We start from the raw sequence: 23,793 nt of genomic DNA on the forward strand, positions 1-23,793 counted from the left end.
TTTCGGATTTTAAAAAACAATTAATTAAATTTAAAAATTAAAAATACCTTAAAACTTTGACAGGTTACTTCGTGATAAACTTAATTATTAATTCCTTTAATTGTGCACAAAAGTGAACTATACATATTAAATAGAAGTGAAAGAAATATGACTGGAATTATGCAGACTTTTAAGAAGACAAATAATTATTTGTTGTCATTACATGCAGAATGCCAGTAACCCCATATGGCATAGTAGAACATTAAGTTAAGGGCCTGTGCAGTGTGCGTGCATGATGTAAGTCAAATGTTTTGATGTCAATTTTGATACTTTCCACTATTTATTGTTCATTTTTGCGTTAAATCACGTCTTGCAATAAAAGTGACATTCACTGGAGCGTATATATTTGAATCTGTCAATAGTTCCACCCCCTACCAATAGCACATACACACACACACGTTTGCAAATGACCCTATTGTGCTACCACTGCTGTTCAATTGCCCATAAGACAAAGTCAACACAATTTGGGGTCTTTTCCGCGGATTTTTGCTCTTTTGAGCTCACTTTTCAAACAGTTAAGATACTTGTCACCATTCCCTTGATACTTACCCATGAATTAAGAGCACCAGTCGTTGAGTGGCTATATATTCGCTTAAATACACACATACACTGTACTGGAGGGACTGCATGGCTCATAATTTTAGGCAATCATGCAAAAAAGTGAAAGGAGTGTTGTCTTACGACCCAAGAGAGATAGTAACTCTTGTAGGATGTATACATTGTTTCCTGCGAGCAGATAGACAGATTGCAAGTAAGACAAGGCTGAAATGGAGAATCGATTGCTATTAAAGTGTCTATGTAAACTGAACCGAGGGAGATAATTATCATCAACTTGTAGTTTAAAATCTTCAAATTGAATCTTGTAGTGAGGTTGCTTTAAATATGATGTCCATTTTGTCCACCTGTCAGTAGTTATTATGATAACACGCTCTGGAAGACCGAGTTATTATGATTACAATCAGAATTGGAAAAAAGTGAATTATTAAATTAGAGAGACAAAACCAGAGAGCAAATTGTCATTACACAGATGTCAAGAGTCATTACGTGCTCATGCTTGCACTATGCAAACTGATGGTTTATGAACTTTTATTGATAATTTACACTTTAAATATAATGATTTGATTTTTTAAATTATTATTAATTGATTCATTGGTTGACTGATCGTGAGTGAGTGAGTGAGCGAGTAAGCGAGTGAGTTAATAATTGAGTGAATGTCGATGAGTGAACAACTGAGTGATGATTAGTGAGTGCTTGAGGGAATGAGTAAGTATTGAGTTACATTTGTACCATTCTTGATCGATCAATTAATCGATATTTACGATTAGTCGCCACTGATTATCTTTGATCATGTTGATATGACTTGTTCAGGTTTGGTAACCCATATAACCCTAGAAAGCCTCTTGTGAAGCCTATTTCCATCGGGGTCTATTTGAACACCGGAACAGGTTGGACAGTCAGGTAACACTCTGCTCTTCCCGAAACTGACTGCAAGTTAAATGTAGCGCCCTGCAAGGTACACACCATGAGGAGATTGAAGTCTGAATTTATCAGATATTGCCAATTAATTCTGACTTATTTTCCAAGTCAATACCCCAGCCAGTTTTCCACTGCCGGGAATCGAACCCATGATCTTATGCACCAAAAGCAAGAGTTCTAACCACTGAGCCACGCTCTCCCTATCCGTCAATGAAGATGAATATCGAGGATTAAAAAAAGCAAAGACGCTTTGGAAATAAACCATTTTTATAGCACATAGGAAACTTATAGAAGAACATCGCACTAAAGTTAAGGTTAAATCTGGAGGCGTGTGCAAACTATTGAAATCAACAGAAATATTTCTAACTTTAAGAGCATGTAATAATTGTATTTCATTTGGCAAGAGGCCATCTATGCGTGTAATGGGCGCGGCTGGGTACAAGTAATATCATATTATACGCTACATGAGTCACACGAATAAGGCAACAGATTTGACAACGTGTATCTACTATACACGATAAAGCCATGTACAACCATTAATTAAAGCCAACGATACTAACCAAACAAGATCTGTGTTTGGCAAATTTAAAATTTTCACCCAGGCGTAATCATGAGTTGATACCATTTAATGCGAAAAATATCACGGCACCTGCCTCCTTCTGCTGCAAACTGGTGACTTTCCCTCGGGGATGTAACTGCCACACTGCTAGGATCTCTCACTCCATTGCTGCTTGCTTACGCGGCCCGCGCATACATCACGCTCAGTTAAAGGGTTTTGCAACTCGCCTTAGAGCAAATAATATATGAAGCACAACCACTTAATAGTGGATTAAGATACTTGATTCGTTTTTCCGATTTTATGAGAGGAGATGCACCCGAAGGCTTCGGTCGAGAAATCACATCAAAAGTGCATTTTAAAACGTCCGTTGATCTAAAGTTGGCGCGCTTTTGTCCGACTACGAGTTGTTGTAATAATGCCGGTGTAGCTTAGCCTGGCAGATCGACGATAATATCATCTCAATTACCTCAGTAAGCATCTCAACCCAAATCGACGTATATTTAACGATTTCTTTGCCTTTGGCTCTGAAATTATTGTGCTTTTATGGGATAACACCCTAGCACGAATCAGATAAAGACCGTTGTTCACGATACATTGAAAGCAATATTGTGTTAACTATTGACATCAAGCGAGTTAACCGAATTTAAGTATGACATCCCCGTATAATCCTAATGCCTCCATTTATTAAAGCCGATTATTGTGGTGTTTAACATGTTTAAGTTAACCTGCTAGTGTTTTATTGTCTTAAACAGGTTAAAGTTTATTTGTTTACTAATGTTTGAATTTACCTGTCAACTTGACGCTATGATGATTTAATGATAAATACTGATCTAAAATAGTTATCATTGATTATCTGAATCATTCTCTTCTAGTACGTTCCTTCATCTATACGTTTCCTTTTGTTTCTTTATGATGGAAGTCATAACGATTATAAAAACACGCTAAGAGACTAGGCCAAACAGTTCCATTTTTCTCAAACAAATTTTGATTGTTAAGCCACGGTATGATGATTACGCAAACCTACTAAAAGTATTTATATTTATATTTATCACATCTATTACACGAAATAAGTTAATAGCATGCGTGTTATGTAGCAAAGATGCACCATCTGATGCAGGTACACGCGCTCATGCATAACAACCCATTATCTAATGCTCACTGTAACACCGTACATCATTGATGCAATTATGTTACTACTGCACGAGTGTTATAAGATCAAATGTCAAGATTTTGTTGACAATTCACATGCAAGTATTATGACTTTGTGTACTCCTCAATGTAGTAAGATTGCAAGAAAACTTAATGTTCTGAGCAAGTATTATGACTTCCGTATAATAATGTTCGTTCGTGAAATTGCTAGAAAACACATTTTCAACACTAAAAGTATGACTTTTACTATTAAAATGTTTACAACGAAGTTGTTCACCAATCAATACAACACTATTTACACTTGAAGATAGAATGCCTTCCTTTTTATCTCCAGTATAAAGATAAAATAATACTTTTTCTATTGAACTACTACTCGTTGTATCCTGAAATATAGTTAAATATAGGGTATAATTAGAAGAACGCGACAGGTTCATTAAACTCCAGCCAACTATATCAATGTCCATACTAAATGCAACCTCTTCAACTTCTGTCAACTCGCACTCAGTATGCAACAACTCATCGAGATTGTTTCAAATTTTGATATGCTGAGATGCTGAATAGCTTCAATTATTCATGAAAAGAACAGTAGTATTTGATTTGATGTCAAAGTGTCGTTCCTACTGAGCGAGCGACGAGCGATGCATCATCGGTACTGGTAGATTTCACTTTGTGGTGCTTAAGTCAAGTTTAAGGGCTGGGTTTGGCCGGATTACGACAGGGCTTAAGATTCAACAAAGTGGTTTTGTTTCTTAGCATCGCATAGGTCATTACGGAAATGTAGGGTCATTAACAATTTCTTAATTAGTTAAGTATCGTGGCTCCGTTACCTGGAATTGAAACTTAATATACTAGTAAGTCATAACTATTAACTATCGGGTTGTGAAATATCCAGGATCTGTGTATATTGATATGGCGATTCATTGTATTAGTAACAAAAAATTGCTCGTTCAAAATGTGTGATTACTTGATCATTTTAATAACCATGACAACATTGCTTAATATTATTCCTTTTTATATTTTTGTGTATATATGAACTGATCAATATTTGAATGTAAAATTTCTTGTTATATAAAAGAATTTTGATGATCGGAATTTATAGTCGCAGCTGATATCTTGATATCTTGAAAAATGTAGAAACAATTAAAAGATTAAATTAACTACAACAAATATTAAATAAATCAGACAATTAACACACCAAGGAATATTATAAAAACACGAATTATAACAGTATCAATCATTGAAATAATCATTTCGTGTATCAAAATATCATGTATGAAAAATTGAAATAATCATTTCATGTATGAAAATAAGTTTAGAAATGAAACATAATTGCATTAAGATTATTGTGGTCGAAATAATCAAATCGTTGACTGGGTAACTTTTATCTCTGTTAGACCACGACAGCAAATGCGAGTACAATTTATGGGTACAAATATATACCGTATACGTGATGCAGCTGATCAAAAGAGGGGACTTTGAAAGTATTTTACAAGCTTTTAAAATGACACATTATTTGCTCAAAGACATTCATATTTTAAGTGAAAAAGCATCCCAAATTCTTATTATTTTCCTTACTTTTTCTGTCTATTTGATTGGCTGCATCACATGATCTTACCAAATTAATTTTTGCATATTATTAACAATAACCCCAAATAATGCATGTTAGTGAAATGCGTGAGGAAAACAACAACATACACCGTATTTTCAACATTTTAAACTGCCTTTTTGAATTTATTAACTAATTCTCTTAAATTCATTGACTGACAATTTTCCCTATTGACAATTCATCCTGATTAATTGTGTGTGTGGTGTGTGTGTTGGAGGGGGCTTATGACCTCCCCACCCCCTCCGCGTAGCTCATACCACTGGTTATCAAATCACAACTACATGTAGTGGAATTGACAATGTGTATAATAATAAATAAATAAAAGTGAATAGAGGTTTGATGTTAGTTAGTCACTCTGTCACTGAGTGGTTTAAGCAGGTGTTCTTATTGCGTTGATTTCAAAGACACAGTCCGACCATGGTCCGACCCTTATATGTGAGCACTCTAAATTTGCATAATTAACAACACTAATTGATACACTACCTTATGAAGTCAGATAGATTTAGATTCTGATTAGTGATAATATTATTGTGATGACCAGTGTTTATATTGACCCCTATTATTGTGATGATTGAAATTCCAAGCTTATTTTACCAATCATCATACGAAAATCTCTATCAATGATAATTTCTGCACTGTAAATCCAAGTGTTTAGGGTTTCTGTAACACTTTATAAACACTGCAAGGTGTTTAATTTTTCACTTACATAGTAAAGGTATAGGACACCTAAACACCAAAGTAAACACAAAGTAAACACAAAGTAAACACATAAACACAAAGAGTAAACGTATGAGAAAGTAAATGCACATATGTTTACTTTGTAAACATTTGTTGTGTTTACTTTCTAAACAATTTTAAAAGTAAACATGTTAAATGTTTAGAATCTAAATACTCTCATATGGTTACTCTTTGTATTTATGTGTTTACTTTGTGTTTACTTTGGTGTTTATGTGTACTATACCTTTACTGTGTAAATGAAAAATTAAACACCTTACAGTGTTTAAAAAGTGTTACAGAAACCCTAAACGCTTGGATTTACGGTGTGGAAGCCTTTGAAGTGAAACCTGTCATATTATTTAATCTTCTTTGGCAACATTATTCAACGATATTGTCTTTATCGGCTGTTACATTCTTATTAAAAACGCCAATTGAAGAAAATAAATCGAGCTAAATGTTGTAACAACGCAGTCTTTGTGATAGCATAGCGCCCTCACATTAATTATCTTACGCTTGCATATCATTGCATATTGTCCATGCATTGCATGCAATATCACGTAAGTACTAGTATTATTGTTTCCTCATATATAAATGTAAATAATAATAATGTACAGTAAATGAAATAAATTTGCTTCATGCAGATAAATTGAGAATGAGATGTACCAGAAATAATAAGCGTCATTTACTTATGATAAAAAACAACAACACTTGTTCCTAAAATGTATAGTCGCGATTCCATCAACAGGATGTTTTACAATCATGACAATATTTGTTTGCAATTTTTTGAAGAAAAATACCAGTTTCATTACTTCTTACCATGCTTACGTTATATGTTTGAGGGAAACAGAACGGTTTTGTTTTGTTTTGGGGGCTTTTCCTCAATTATTTTAACAATTTTGGTCATTGCATCATAAGAATGATTTCTTCAAACAATCGGAAAGGCGGGTATCATAAGAAATGTGAAACTTGTAATACTTTCTACAGAAAAATCGAAGTAAATGTCCTTACTCCTTGTCCATACTGTAAAGAATATTTACGCCATTAAATTGAGCATGTCTCGTTAACAACTAAATGTACATCATGTCTTTTTGTCTTTAAACGTGTCCCGTTTTAAAATTTTGTTTATCGCTTGTTTTTGGAATAGTATAGGCTACCCGCTATATAATGTAACATGCAAAGTCGCACGATCTATTTTGTCACAAGTTTGTCAATTTGCCAGGAACAAATTGGGTTTTTACTTTATCCCCACTAAATGCTAGACGATATATCGCCTTGTCCATGTTGTCTAGATGTACCATATCCACGTTGTCGGTGTATGTATACTCAAGCAAATATAGTGAGAAATTCAAATCTAAAGAACCGTTGAAACTTATAAAGAAATGTGCCAGAGCGTAATAACTTTTTTCAAATATATATATTACGACAAAATATATCAAATCAACAGCCGTCAGAAAAATATTCAAACTAACACTTCTTAACACACATACCTTTGTAGTTATTTATTTGGTATTTGTACGGATTAAGTTGTTATTTCCATTTTGTTCCTCGCTACTTATAAACTTTGTTCTTCCATTTACGAGGCTTTAATCGGGCGAGTCAGAAGTTTATATTTTTAATTAGAAACCAATATGAAAACGCACTCATTACTTTGGACATTTGAATGGGTGTAATACCACGATTTACTTTCACCATTTACCCAACGAAGAGTCACTATATTAAGCATGTCAAGCGGAGCTAGGGGAACAGTTTGGCCGCCCATGATTGGCAGGGTAACCCGTGAGGGCGGAGCTTAAAATTTGGGTTCCAAGTGACGTCACCCGTCTACCAGTCATGGTATTGGTGCTAAGTGCAGTAGTGTATAAGTAGTGTGACACTGCGGTCACGACGCGTTTTAATGGATGGCCTCCCCTAGCTGTGATATTGGCAAAGCAAACCGGTATAAGAATATTCAATCAACCGCCGTCATCAGTCAGTCCAACTTAAGCCTTCTCGTCAATGCTCCGCTATTTTGCCTGTGCTTCTTCATCCATCGGCTCATCCAACCGACTTTATTTTCAACTCTTATCACAAGCTAGTAGATTTGTTCTACAGCCATCAGGTTTACTTAAACGTGTATGGACAAATAGCATCGGTAAAGACTAGGGATCGCAACTTTGGCTGCGGGGATTGAAAACTTGGAGTTGCAGCCAATCCAAGTTAACTCTTTGGCTTAGGCAACCGAGAAGATCAGCTTCAATAGTATTGTTGTTCTTCAGGCTATATCTGCTACTTCATCAGGTAGTCTCCAATGTATACAACAACGCCGGTAACGACGATGAACACTACTTTAAGTGAACCATTGACGGCGTTAGAGGGACTGATGGGTCCCGATGCTACAGCTCCACCGTCGGCAACTAGAAATGATGTGTCTTTAACAGAGATACGGACATCCACAATGCAAAAGTGTCACTACCAAACCAACACAAGAACTGCAGAGGATCAGACTTCCATAGGTATATATCCGATTTAACCATTGTCTTTACATTGTGTCTTTATTGTCATTATTTTTATGGGTCAAAAGTTGAGTAAGAACCGCGTTTATTGATTCCATAAAAGTTGCTGTTATATGTCTTGTATATATCGATATTACTTGATCCAACCATATTCTTGATGTCACCCTGTTGCATCGACCTCCATTTTGAAGTAGACTTATATAATAGTTATTGTTGTTATTTACGTAACAAGACCTGTTGCACACATCTGATTTAAGCCATTCTTTAAGTTGAACACAAAAGTCACGATATTATACAATATTTAACTAAAAACACTGATGATAAAGACATGTGTATGTTTACCTGCCACGCTTATGCTATGTAAGAAACAATTACTGTTAACCTGTGTTGCAACAACCATGACCATTATATTGTTATAATGCTTTGTAAACTATCGAAAATATGAATAGATATAGATATATATATATATAGATATATAGATATGCACTTTTCATGTTTGCTATTTTTACGGTTAACCTGTTTTTTATTATTCATCGCCAAATTCATTGTATTTCCAAAACACTAACTATATATCTACTGCTTAATGCATTAAACAACAAAGTTGAGCTTATTCTACGAGTACGATACAAACTAATCTATAAGATTTTGGTGATATTAATAAAGTATGATAATCTAAACGTCATAATGACGAATGTTTCCACGGAGAAATCAGCAAAATGATCATTGATCGCTAGATAATGCGTGGGTAATCGTCGGGGACAGATAGCGTTTAATTTCCCCAAATGACTTCCTGCGCTAACAAGAATCCCTCCCCATATTATACCCAACTACTAAAACTTCACATCAAACCTAATTATCATATGTAATTAACACTTTTTAAAAGCAGTTAATAGTTTTCAAATTGGTAAGCTAGAGACTATGTAGAATCATGTATAATAGGTCAATATAGTCAATCAAAGCAGAATGTGATTAACTAGCTTATTAATGATCTGAATTAAAAGTTATCTGTAATTATTGCGGCAATTTATCTCGGTACTTGATAGTCATATAAAACACCTCCTGGAAAACACAAAACTGTGAGATTCTTTTGCAATTTACCCAAATAAAATCATCATGGGAATGATTATAATCAATAAAAACATATTTTTCTATGCTAACATGCATATTTAACTCAGTTATATATACCTTTACATGCTTAAAATGGTAGCAAAGGAAAGTTATGTTGCTAACCACTGTGTAATAGGACTACTTTATTTCGCGTAGTAACATTCGATTATGCAAACAGATCATCGTCAGTATCTATGATGCGTGATGCATGTCCAGGCCATGTCCACTATGCATGCGAAGCATTCATACAGCCGTGACCAGGTCTGACCAAGCAGACTGACCATTATCGAGTCAGTGAACATTGTACTATAGATAGAAAGTGCAAATTAAATCAGACATAGACAGTATTTGCTCATAATTGGTTGTCCATGATGATTGAAACTGACCATTAGAATAATGGCATGTCACTAACAACTCACTGTATTCTTTTCGATCTTCGTTAATATTTGAACGTGACATTGTCATAAATTGTGTGTCTAAAATAAGTGACCATTCTGGTCACAATGCTGATAGGAGAAAAGTACAGGGCTATTGTTAAATAGATACACAACGTCAGCCATGTTTGTTGCCGTTGTTATTATTATTATTTCATTTGTTCTTCCGCCATGACTGTCCATTGTATGTAGCAACTAATGAGCGATTGTATCCGCTAACAAAATCCTTTATAGTTAATGAACGTTCTGGATTCCATTCTCACTGAACCTAAACTATTTTCGTAATGCACTCTAGAATAATGTGACCTAGATTGCGAAAGCTGGCCAGCACATTATTGCTTCGATAAGATTAACCGTATTAATATTAAGAAACTTGTCCTGTCGTCTGCTGTGTCTGTCTTCTTTTGTCTTTTGGTTGGTTGAATTGTCATGTTTGTGCTCATGCAATTAAACATAAAGATATCAGAAATTTGATGACAGAATAGTTTGGTAACATACATGTAGGTTCTGCTCACTATCTGAAAACTATATATCTGTAAACCCATGATGACCATTATGGTTATCTAGAGTCTTTCTAGACACTTTTAGCTGAATACACTATGTTTATACTCTTACATGTCTTAACATCCAAATGTAAAAGTACCAACACAACATATATGATAAGCTCACGAAGTTCGGCTCATTACAATTTTGCCTCAGTCCTAAAATCAGAGTTTATATCATTATTATTAACTATTGTCGAATCTGGCAACAAATTAGGGAATTATGTTATTGTAAGTCTATTAACAATGTTGAGTGTGTTACATAGTTTTCGCAAGAAACGGTTTAAATCTTCGGTAAAATAGCAGGTCTCGTTATCCTTTATAATGACTGAATTATTTGAATTATTTAAACTCGTTACATTTTTATCTAACATAATTAACCTGATTCAGCGTTTCGTAAACATGGTAAAGAATGCATAATTCTATGGCATACAATAGCAAGGATATATTTACTGTTTGCATGTATGTCCATGGTGTATTGGAATGAATGATACATCCGATGCTAATGTATGAACATCCATGGCATTCTCTCTCACCGAATATTATAGCTTTGCGTTCATCTATCAGTCTATTGTTTGCAGTTGTCTAAGTAATGACATGAGACCACTTTCATCTAAAACAATGATGATATCAACAAAATAAAAAGCAAGCAATATCGAAAATTTCTGCTCGATATCTCAATAACTGTAACCTTGCCATTAGACATCCTGCGCAATATGCATGCATTCACCAAACGCAACGGGCAAATCTCGGGTAAGTTTGACTGCAGGATATGCATTACAATCACGCGGCTTCCTATGCAAACTAAATAGCTACGATCGCCGAACTCCTCCACGTGGTTGTGGCACTTCCCTGATATTAGTAAATAAATCACAATTATTGCTTTAGTGCGTAAACTCTGGCGGCTTGTTTCAATAGCAAATACAAGTAACAATGGTATAATGAATGATAACTGGGTAATAATCGGTTTGGTAAGAAAGATATGACGCCGACTGTAAGGACGGCTGGACTAGAGTCTATGCATTTACAAATTTCTGGTAACTTGGTGCAATTGAGTTCATTTTGCGGAGATTTATTTAGTAGTGAATAGGCTGCTGACAACAAGAGAAAGGCACGACAAATGAGCCAACTATTGAAGTCAATGCAAACATGGTAAATGTGTCTATGCTATGTATAGGGGGTATTACAATTAGCACTCAAGAATGACAAAACAACGGAGGCTCGTCCGACTAATCGATCATCAGATAATGCTGTGCAAAATTTTAAGAATTATAGAAAAAAATATAGAAAAAATATGAAAAAAATAATAGTAGAACGTTATCATTTATGGTAACAACAAATATGAAACGTTCTCTTACATAATACATATATTCTATTTATTGGTGATCAAAAAATATGTTATAACTATATGCCTTACATCATAACAACGCGATCTTTTATCCGGGAGTTGAACAGTGTTGAATAATAAATGAAGTATATACCGTTTCATTCGATGAAAAAAAATATAGTAAACATGTTTCTGACGGACTCTATTCGATATTCCTATAGTAAAGTTACAGGTACTACGTTAATTGTTATCATAGATAGGTACCGGTATATACTAAAAAAAAGTACGTGACCCTGGAAGTGGAATCGTTACTCATAATATCATACATTTCCATCCTATAATTGCTTTTGCTTTAACACCTATGAACCGCCGTTTGTAATGAGTTAGGGTAAAAGTACATCACTCGCCCCTTTATGATCTAACCGAGAATGATATTTTGCTACTATTCTTTAAGGGATTATCAAGTTCCCGATTAGTTATTGGAAACGGCAGCTATTCATGATCCCGATTGGGTCAACATTTGTCAGGTTTTGTGACAACGCCCATTCCTATTTGGCGAGGTTTGTGTTTTATAACAAGATTCTTCCTACAGAACCTTGACATTGAGTGACAGACAAGACGAGAGTGTCCATCAAAGATGTATATAGGCTGCTATTCCATCTGAAATCCATACGCCCCCTGTGGAAGATATGACCTTAATCTACTACACATGGAGTGTGATTTTCAAACGGGGTTACCTGTATAGGCGACTCCATTTGAAATCTACACATCCTGTGTGGGAGATTAAGGTCATGTCTTTCATAGGGGATGTATGGTATCAACTGGAATAGTCCTGTGAGGCTATGTCAGGTTGAGGTAATTTGGTTCATCTTAACACGATTACAATAGGAACCTGAAGTATAAATAAAATAAATAAATAAAAACACGAATTTAGCACATTGTCTGATCATGTGAACGATAATTGCTTGTTTGCTAAAAAGGCACTTTTGCTTTACCAACATAACTGATTTAATGCGAACAATGTATTTTAAATAACCGTGATAACAACAATAACAAGGAAGCAAGTTAAGAATTATTTACCAACTTTCTCATTTAGCACAAATATGCAAATAATTATAATAATTATACATAAAGATAGATAGAACATTATGATGCACACTATTTACAATAACGGATATTTAACTAAATATTTCTAAAATAAACAGAATGGATGATTTGTTGAACCTTTTGTCAAGCACAAAAGTAATTAAAATCATGATTTTGAGAGTTACTCCAGGAAAACGTGTCCAGATTTATCCTATAATGCTCTGAAAGAGTTTGTCATAATCCATTTCGAGAACGACACGTGCTGCGAGTTACTAACATTGTATACTTTGATATACAACACTAATACAACTTCCCGCCACTTTTTAAAACAAAACAAAAAAGTTGACCTCTCCCATTAATAGTCTTAAAAAGTCAACATAGATCTTAATGATGTCTTTTACCATCAACAGATGGCACTACTTCTACTTATAGTACATGCATGCGGTAATACAAGCAGTATTTCCTCAAGAAAAGTTACAAGAATAGGCGTATTATGAATGCCTGTATCAACTCCGCAAAGAGTTGTGTCTTAAGATGAATAGCGTTCCTTTAAGGGACTCCCTTAGGGAGGCTTTTAAGTGATTCCGACGGTTGATACGTGGTCTTTTGCCACTGTTTGGTGGGATGGTGCTTTTGTGTACGAGCAAACGACTTTAGTTTTGATAGTAATGGCAATAATGGGCTGGGTACTTGTATGACGTTCAGCCATTGTCTGTGACACTTACCATATTGCCTTTAACTGATACCCTTTATAGTGAACATGTTTATGAAGTTTATATAATAACACACCAGAAATATATGCCATTGATACAATATTTTAATACTGATATTGCATAGTTTCAGAAAATACATACGTCATTCCTCTTCATCTCATCTTTTTCTTGTTCTTCTTCCTTCCCTTCTCTCTCTCTTCCTCTTCTTATTTTGGTTCTTGGATGGATTGTTCTTCAAATACACGAAATAATTTAATAGCATGCGTGTTTTGTAGCAAAGATGCGCCATCTGATGCAGGTATACGCGCTCATGCATAACAACCCATTATCAAATACTCACTGTAACACCGTACATCATTGATGCAACTATGTTACTGCTTCACAAGTGTTATAAGATCAACTTACACCATTTTGCTGACAACTATCATGCAAATATCTTGCGTCTGTGTTCTCAGAACTTTTGTCTTGTGAAATAATTGAATATTTATCTATGCCTGTGCAACAGGGCATAGATATTCTCCTTATGCTCTATAGTCTTCTCCATCTTCTTCTTCTTCTTTTTAACACAAACAATGATTACTGGACAACTGCAACTTTGGTTTTCTTTTGGTAATGTTCATTGCATCATGATATACATGGTGCATAAGCAAGACACTTAACTTGCGTCTATTCTAGATAACACAATCACCATTCTATTGTCCCTTCTTGTTCCATTCCAGGTGACACAGCGGAAGAGAATGGGAGTAACAACAGAGGTACACCTGAAGCTGGAGACGATGACTCGGACAAGAAAAACCGAAGACAGAGAAGACAGAGAACACATTTCACCAGTCAGCAGCTACAGGAACTTGAAGCAAACTTCGCCCGTAACCGATATCCAGATATGTCCACGAGAGAAGAAATTGCAGCATGGACGAACCTCACAGAATCTAGAGTTAGGGTAGGTATTTGCACAATAATTGAAAATATGGTTATAAATATGCTTCAGTCAACTATGTACCTCAGCTCATTTATACAATTATAAACACAAGTAATAAGACTCAAGATCCTAGCTTCATGAGTTTCTACCATCTGTACGCGTTGGTGATTTTCAGAATAGTTTCAAGAAGTAAAATAAAAATGAGATCTATATAACATTTTTACAGAGAAACAACTAGTGAAATTAAACTTTGCTAAAACATGCATACCGTAAGAAGTACTTCTATTGTTCTGGACCAATGGACTTCGTAACGAGTCTAGGGCCAACGACCATTTGAACCACTATGACAATATTATGACATGTATTCATACTTCCAAAAATGTGTGATCTAAGTATTCTCTTTCTAGTTCTGCAAACATTTGTTTTCCCACTTTTGTACCTTGTGCCATTTTATGTACTTCCGGTTAGTTTGCAATCTTGTAAGTAAACTTTAGTCATTTAGATTACGGAAAAAATGTACAGTGGAAACTCGTTAATACAAGCTCTGATAAGACAGAAAAACCTGATAAGACAAGCTTGATTTTAAGGTCCCTGGCACTGGCACTGAATCTCTATGTAATATGTGATGGACAAGACAAAATCCTGATAAGACAAACTATACATTTTGTGGCCCCACAAATTTCGTATTAAAGAGTTTCCACTGTATCTGCGTATTTTTCAGGTCGTCTTCAAATTATATTCAAAAGGCAGATTGACTTCTTCAAACTATTTTCCTTGACAACATATGAAATACAACGAAAATGTAAACACCAAAATAGTAATTTTCTTGTCAAAATGTCATTCAAAATAGTTCATAAATCTCAATTTACTAATCATTTCCTCTCGCATTTAAAAGGAATTTGAAAACAACAAATAAATTATCTATAGAAGACAATGGCGATAATCATGATAATGGTACGGGCTGACCATGGACATGTTATTGTTATATTGGATGCGTGTAATTGCCTATACCTTGAGACGTCAAGTTAGCACTAATAGTATTGAATACAATAATAATATCCCAGATCCACTTTTCTATAATAGATATATGTCCACCATTAAAATAATAATAATTCGTACGACTTAAATAGATAGCTCAGTAGTCATATGTCTCCTACACATCGTCTCAAGACCTTCACTTCACACATTCGTGTGTACCTAATGTTCCACATCATGCCAATGGCTCTCGTCTATTTTCTACAGAACCTTGAACATTTTATCAATCTACTTTTCGAAATCAATTTTCTCTGTGTTGGAGTAATAACACCCATTGTCGTCTTATTTATAAAGCAAATTTTAGAAGAGCTTAAGTACACAGCATTTAGCAAATGACAATAAACAGTAAACGGAACCAGAACAATGTATTCGATTCAAATATCCTTGAATTAGTATGATATAAAATGAATTCAATCGACATATTGGCCACCTACATCAGTTATTCAATTATTCACTTTTGTTTTAATTTTATCGTCATATTCTCAAATTCCTGCAACATATATTTGATTATTACATTCAACTTAGTATAATCGCAAATTGGCCTAATGCGACATAATTCATGCTTTTTTTTAGGCACCATTTACGCTTCTATCGCCATTTCATCCAATAACACGCACGATTTGATCACTTACTATCACGTTTACATTTAAAGTAATGATTTTATCATGCTAACGGATGCATAACTCATCAGTGAGATACTGATGACCATTGAAATTGACAAGGGGAGTAGCCAGATGGAATTAGAGAAGATGACACAACTTAACACTGTGATGACACCAGAAATTATCTCACAAAATTGGGGCTTTTTTATGTTAACTTGAAGCTTATGGCTAGCATGCAGAGCATTAAAAGAATCATGTTCTTTTGACATGGTTTATCACTTTCATGCACGCTATACACCAAACAGATACCAATCTAAATGGACAATCTGTTTGTTGATAAACTTGCTGCAAAATACTTTCGCCACATTAATGAAACTATTGCAAAGAATCTATGAAAACTAAACAATTGAAAAGAATTGGTAATATGCATGAGTCTCAGGAGTAAAATCACATCATGATATTTTTTTTGCTATGCAAGTTTGCTATCACCAGAAAGCTTCAAATCTATAGCCAGATTGGCTCGAGTTCCCTTGAGCAACTTCATAATATTTTGAATTGACTACGCAATCTTAAGCCAATACTTTTTGTATTATTGTCACATCATTTATCATATTCACCAAAAAAAAAAACCTGTTCACACCAAGAATATACCTTGACACTTTCACTTTACTCTGTGGTCAACTATACTTTACAAATCCAACGAATAATATAACATATTTGCTAATCATAACTAGCGGGTAGAGTCAGCAATATCAATTACTGACCAAATGGCCCGTGACTTTAAAATGGACCAATGACCAGTAAAATGACCAATTGATTTGTCTCCAACTCTTGTCTAGCCTCGGGAATACTTTTGATATTGCTTTTGAATATTTTATTAGTTACTGTAGTTCACATCATTATTAATGGATTTGTCTTTGTGTTGTCCAGTCATATGGCTCAAAAATTTTCATAAGAAAACAAAACATGTAATTATTGAATTGTTTCTTCTTATTTTTAAAATTTGTACATCGTTTGTCAAATTATGATCGATGGCTGTAAACAATAAATTGCAATTTAGCCAATTTTTACGAGACAATAGACTATTGCAGTTGAAATACATACATACACTATAGAAGACATGACCTTATTCTTACAGGGAGTGTGAATTTCAAATGGAGTCACTCATTCAGGTAACTCCATTAGAAATCTACACTCCCTGTGTGGAAGATAAAGGTATGTCTTCCATAGGAGATGTGTGGATTTCAACTGTAATACCCTTATTCTTGGTAGCATTTTGCAAGCTACAATCCACGAAAAAAAGGTTGGCACACTTTGCCTGTCTTTTGGTATATCTCTGTCCCCGCTCCCCAAATTCAATGTTGGACCAAGCCATGTTGTCAACAGGCCCGTGAGACCCTCCAACATTGGAAGATGGGGAGTGGGGAAGGGTGAGATATAGGGGGTAGTCTGTACCTATTTGTACGTATTTTGATAGGGCACGCATGTATGTTTCACTCGCCTCACTTATTTTGATAGGGCACGCATTTCAATTATTTAGTGCAAGTGTGCCAACTATTTTTTTCGTGGATTGTAGCTTTGCGAATCTCCGCTTGCTTTTATGGTAAACATATTGAAGGGGTGAATAGGAAAAAATATCGATACAGGTTTTTAATTGAAAAGAGGAAATATCCTATCGAATTAGTGTATTACATGGCATTATAGTCAATGGCATATGGATCAGACAACCCACATGCAAATGATTAAAATCAAGCCCAGTGTTCTGACAACGTTATTGAGTTGTTCTTAGTGGTATGTTAGCGAAGAGTCACTTTGACAGGATCTTAAGAACTTTGTACTTTTGCAATATGCTCTGTGGCGATTTACCCACGTCCCAATGGAGTTACTCTTTACATGAACTTGTACCAAGGGAAATGGAAACATATTGGAAAGGTCTCTCATATACAAAATGATTAAGATCAAAATAAGTGAGTGCCAAACCATGAGGTGCAAATGTTTGAATGTTAAACAAGTATTATATAGCCGTCAACACATACTAGGGGAGCAAGCAAATGCTGAGGGGTCGCGGATGACAGACAGACAGGAGGACAGACAGACTGACAGTTCTTCGAATACTTGCATAGGAAACTCTAAACCTTGACTTTGTACTTCGAAGTACTTTCCCCAGAGTAACAAATCAATAGTTTGTGCCAGACATCCATGCCCACCATGAAAATCTAACATATGGAAAAGTGAAATGAAATTAAACAAATTGGTTGAGTCAAAATTGTTCTGCTGTAGATTTGTAAATGTTAAAAATATGAGTATGTGACGAAAAGCGAGATTAGCAATATGGCTAGCTAAGTTCAAATGTGACTCTTAATGTATGCATTGCATGTGTTTTGAAATGGTATGGGATTGAGAATGTTGGAAACACAGAGATTATCTGATGTCGTTCTAGATAGAAGTTACTTTAAATGGCATTAAGTACGACCCTTACTATCAGAAGTATAGTTAATATCACTAATGGCACGGCCCATTTCTGTATTCTTAACCTCCTGATCTTATAACTCTATTATGGTCTTCACTAATATTGTTTGTACGCCCCATTTCTGTCAAATTCTTAACTCATTGCGGAGCTCTTGGTCATTCATAATTGGTCTGGATAGATATGGCATATCACAATGGTCTCATCCCAATGGCATAGTCTAATAAACTCAATTACATTATCTTAGTGCAAAATTTGACCTTAAAGTTGTAGAGTATGAGTTTTTGTACCCAAATTTTCAAAAGTCATTCAATGAATATACAAATGTATTTGGGTTTAAGAACTGTGCCTTGATAGATGATCATGTTGTGGATCGTAGTGTATGAAGCCATGCTGCGTAGAACTTACATGCTCAACCTGTATTGTTAAAATAATTCTTCTCCATATAAAATACATTAAGATACTTTACAGCTTATGAAATGAACCTGGTGAAAGAAGCAGGTCAAACAAGTGGAGAAACCCACCTTTTTATAAACTACACTGCGCAAAACTCCATTTTGATACAATTTCATAATGAAATTTCCCACGGAAATCAATATTGTTTTCCCATTTACGCCATTAGTGCAAACTTCAACTTCCACTTTCAAGTCGATTCTGACTAAGCAAGTTGTTGCTGTAGCTTGACTTCATACCTGTCATTTGACGAATATCAGTCAACACTTGACACAAACAGAAGGTTCTATAATACATCTAGTTTGTCCTCATTTCCTCTATAAGATTTCCAGAAGGACTTCAGATATATGTCTGCCACCAATTTCTGGTATTACCTTGTTTGTCATAAGAGCTGCTTGAAGTTAAGGCGCCTTGTTTTTTCACGAATTCTTAAACATGGTTTAAAGGGCATTGCTGAACAGCAACAATATTCTAGGTCTTTCTTGGTGGCCATTGTTTTGAATTGTATTCAGAAAATTGAATAAAGGAACTATTTTTTTTCCAAATCATTCAAATACAATTCTTGGCAATAGGAAATGTATGTATGCTTGAGTAATCTACACTAGACAGAAAAAGCGACTTTAAAAATAAGTTGTATATATTTGAATGCAAATTAGTCATACTTACCAGACGTATTCTTAATCGTTAATATTTTACAGATATGAATGTATATACATGTAATACATTGTTTATAAAAAATATCATTTATTTTTGTATTTCTGCAGGTTTGGTTCAAGAATCGCCGAGCTAAGTGGAGAAAGCGTGAAAGAAATCAGATACAAGAGTTCAAGAACTTTGGTCAATTCAACGGCCTCATGCAACCATACGATGATGGACTTTACTCTGGGTATTCCTATAATAACTGGGCAGCCAAACAGGCAGTTAACTCACTTGGATCTAAAGGATTCCCGTGGTCGCTAAACACCGTCAACCCACTCTCAGTCTCAAGTCAACCAGTGTGCTTTAACTCGCAGACTACTATGAGTTCAAACTTCCCGCCAACTTCCGTGAATGGTGTCAGTCAGAACCTAAACCCATTGGACAATTCTGTAGCAGGAGCTACCCCAGGTTGCCCGTACGCCTCAGTATCAACACCCCCGTATATGTACAGAGAGCCTTGTTCCAGCAGTATTGCTTCGTTGAGGTTGAAAGCTAAACAACACTCTACTGGTATGGGTAGCTTCAGTTATCCAGTTCGACAAAGTCCTACTTTATCTGCTTGTCAGTATGCGGGTATCAACGGACCTGCATAAGATGAGATAGAAAAACATTAAAAAGACTATAAACAAAGACTCTTATTTATGGAGATTTCTACGCCAGATCGACCGTAGTACTGGTTTCATTTACGAAACCCAAGGAATTCAGCCAAAGGCGTACCGACTGGGGAGGGGACTTGCAGTCTTTTTTTTAAAAAACAACCTTACAAAAATTGAGCAAAAATTTGCAGCTTGCATTTTCTCTTTAGGTCTAATTGAGGCAGTGTAATGCCACTTGATTATGGATTTAAAGCAGAGTGAAAGCGCACATGTTTACTCCACCCCCCGCCAAAGTCGAAAGTGGCTTATGGACAACTTTAGCCAGTTTGCCCCCCCCTTCTTATATTTCATCCGGTACGCCCCTGAATTCAACAGCAGGGTGGCTAAGTAGTACAGTAAATGAGCATGCGCACATCTTTCCTTCAATGTAACCTCTTCAAAACCTTAAATACAAAAAACTGAGAAGTTACTGTATTAAGTGTTGGCAGACAATCACGAAATAAGTAGAGATGTTGTTGAAATATTTTATATTCCACTTTTTATATAATATTTAAAGCCTAAACGGTGGTCAATGCATGCAATTGAGGTGTGAAAGAGGGTTATGATCACGTGACATTGTATAATGTTTAAAAGGTAGCAAAACGTGTAAGTGGAATGCCAAAGTAGGTAAAGAAGCAAACAAATTCAGTATTTTTGTTATTATTATTATTTAGATAATTTATATTGTACGGTAGAGCAGAATGAGATATGTGTTTACATTCAGACTGCTCATGCTAAAGTACAAAAGAGTAAAATGAGAGGAAACTAAATACCAAGTACTACGCACTAGTTGATTAGAGTCTACGCAGGCCGTTGACAGAAAGCTACGAGGGCATCTGTTTCTTTGCCTAATATTGGTGCTCAGATATTATACCCCATGAGAACTACCTGTCGATTGGCCAAAAAGAAGGTTTTATTATCACTTGGACCAATCGGCAACATTGTTAGAATAATTTCACCACACAAAAAAAATTGGGGTGAATTATTTGCAATGCTCCATTCTGATTGGTAATTAAAGTGAAGATATCACGTAATTGACCAATCAGAGGTAATGTTAGATCGGCAGGTAGTGCTCAGGGCCTTGTTTTTTATACTATCGACTACTAGACGTGTATATCGTCAGAGTTCGTATATTTATGAATTTTCTATATTCGGTTAACTCCTACATGTATCTGATTTGATAATAATGCTCTCACAACATAGTCTCCAGAAAAGAACACGACCTTGAGTTCTTATTTTCACCTAAAACATAACATTAACACCGAAACGTAAAGTTACAAAAACTAGAGTGATTAACATAAATTAGGATGAAGAAGAAAGTTCCCTGATTTCTCAAAAGAAGGCCTGTACCCAGGCTAACCTATTATCTTTTTATGATACGGTATAAACATTATTTGACATTTCTAAGCCCTGATGTCCTACCGCTAGAATAAGCCCCCATCGGCATTGTAACTTCCGATTTTCATTGACCAGTTTTGGGACACTTTGAACTCTGACCTATGGGGGAAATTGCTTTTATCACTATTCAGTTATTTATTATTGTAGTAATGTTTTCATTAAAGATATTTTAAATAATTACTTGGTTTTTTTAAAATTTTGTTTATTCTAGTAAAGCATTTAAATAATATTTTGTACGCACAAAAAAAAACAGATTAGAGGGCAAAGTGTCCCAAAACTGCAAAACCTGCACCACAATGCATTGTGAATTACAATGCCGATTTGACTTATCATTATATACACCAACTCTTCTGTAAAATAATATCTCTGAAATCATGTATTTTTAGCCTTGATTTGCTCAGGTTTCATATATCGAAAGCACAAATATCTTTGTTGAATCATTTGTTGCTATTTTCATTTATTTTATAATAATTAAATTATGTAATAGTTCCCTCCAATGGTGTCAAAGTCGCAATTTAACTATTACATGTGAAATCTGTCATACCTCTGTGGAAGACTTTTCTTACATCTTCCACAGAGGGAGTATGTTTTTCAAATGGAATTGGTTCCCCTGTATATGGCTGTACCTAAATCTTCACAACTAGTGACTTTTTAAAATGGAAGTTACCCAAATGTGTATTCTGTTTGAAACTCATATTCCCTCTGTAGAAGACTTTATCTAAATATTTCACAGGGGGAGTTTGATTTTCAAATGGAATAGCGTATTCCCTGTTTCAACTAAGATGAAGTCTGTATAACTCATTGGTTAATTGATGAATCGAACACATAAAAAAGGCACTTTCTTGCTTTTGTTCAATAATTGAGCAATGGTGAAGGCGAATTATTTTTATGTTATTAGTATTTCTGATCGATTTACCTACGTGTGAAAAACAGAATGAAACAATCACTATGGACCACAATGGCCTCATCCCAATGGCGTAGTTCATTAACCTCAATTAAACAATCATAGTGCACAATTTGACCTCAAGTGGCAGAGTATGAGTTTTTGTACCCAAATTGTCAAAGGTCATTCAATGAATGTGCAAATGTATTGGGGTTAAATTAGTGTGCCCTGATAGAAGAGCATGTTGTGGATCCTAGTGAATGCACATATGATGCAAGAAAAACAGTTGTTGTATACCCCATACATACTTCTTATTATCAGCAACATTTGAGTGCAGTACTTGTGATTTAAACCATGTAAACCACGTCAATTTCTACGCATTAAATATTATATTCCATACATTTACACCTTTTCTTAACCTAATGTGGTGTAAGAGTCCAGCCTTTTTTAAATTTGAGTCTTGAAAATTATGAAATAAAGGCTGACTTTAGTGGCTCGTATAAGTTGCCAGACTTGGATACAGTACCACCTTTATTAGATAACAAACATGGATTTATTATTAACATAACGAAATAATAATAATAATAATCAAAAGTTAACATAAACCACGTTTTATTGTGGTGCTATTTTGTATTAATTTTCATGGATTTATTCAAACCATTTTGACGTCTAAAATCAGGTGGTGCATGAATTCGACTCAATAATATGTTGTACTAATTCATTCGTTGAAAACACGTCCTTTTATTAATGTTGCAAATAGTAAGGGACTTAAAGTAACGCCTAGGCTGTATCACATTGCATCTAATGTGAACGAAAATATTATCCTGTTACAAAGTTCTTTGAATCGCCGACGTTGCGTATACGCACCACTCTAGTCATGATGACGTCACAGATCATTAGCTATGATTCAACCCTGTGTTATCATCAGTGGTGTTCATGCGGGTTTTCTATATCATGTATTATATATACTGCGAGGTTATGTGATGTGACCAGGAGTCACGTGACATTAATGTTATGTAGTTGAGAAGGAAAATGTTGCATTTTCTTGTTTATTGTAAAAGATGACGATTGTATAAGAGGAGATGTTTGCTTATTGTTTTGTGAATAAAATACAAAGAAAACTATTTTTGTTGTTGAAATTGTGTCATTTATTACTACTGATAGAATGTAGTAATGTTGTTATCACTTCCTGCAGTACCATTTTGTAAATTGGTGTTCATATCTTCAGTAGATTGCAGATGAAAAATAATATTCATTAAGATAACAGAATAGAACTCATGGTAAATCTAGAATTCTAGGCCTGATCTTCAGTAGAGAGCAGATATAGCATTCTAGATGTATTCAGCAGATATAGAATTCTATTAGTAATCTTTAATCGATAGCAGATATTGAATTCTTTAGTAATCTATAGTAGATATCAGATATAGAATTCTAGATAATCTGCAGTAGAGAGCA

General features: G+C 34.9%; 1 protein-coding gene across 3 annotated transcripts in view; it reads left to right on the forward strand.

The window, feature by feature from the left end:
- The window catches only part of LOC140171744 (pituitary homeobox x-like), a 34,464-nt gene extending 11,002 nt beyond the window's left edge, over nt 1-23,462 (forward strand). Inside the window, exons 1-4 of one of the 3 annotated variants that reach the window (XR_011861637.1) lie at nt 7,388-8,038; nt 13,967-14,187; nt 19,488-22,694; nt 22,775-23,462. Coding sequence is in view for 2 of the 3 variants with exons in the window: in XM_072195063.1 (XP_072051164.1) it covers nt 7,834-8,038; nt 13,967-14,187; nt 19,488-20,015 (954 nt within the window). In the remaining variant the exon portion in view is untranslated. Of the gene's footprint in view, nt 1-7,387; nt 8,039-13,966; nt 14,188-19,487 lie in introns of those variants that run through there. The other 2 variants (XM_072195063.1, XM_072195064.1) reach the window with 2 other exon arrangements.
- Nucleotides 23,463-23,793: the final 331 nt, after the last annotated feature.

Source organism: Amphiura filiformis, chromosome 15, assembly GCF_039555335.1.
Source record: "Amphiura filiformis chromosome 15, Afil_fr2py, whole genome shotgun sequence".
Taxonomy (NCBI): Eukaryota; Metazoa; Echinodermata; class Ophiuroidea; order Amphilepidida; family Amphiuridae; genus Amphiura; species Amphiura filiformis.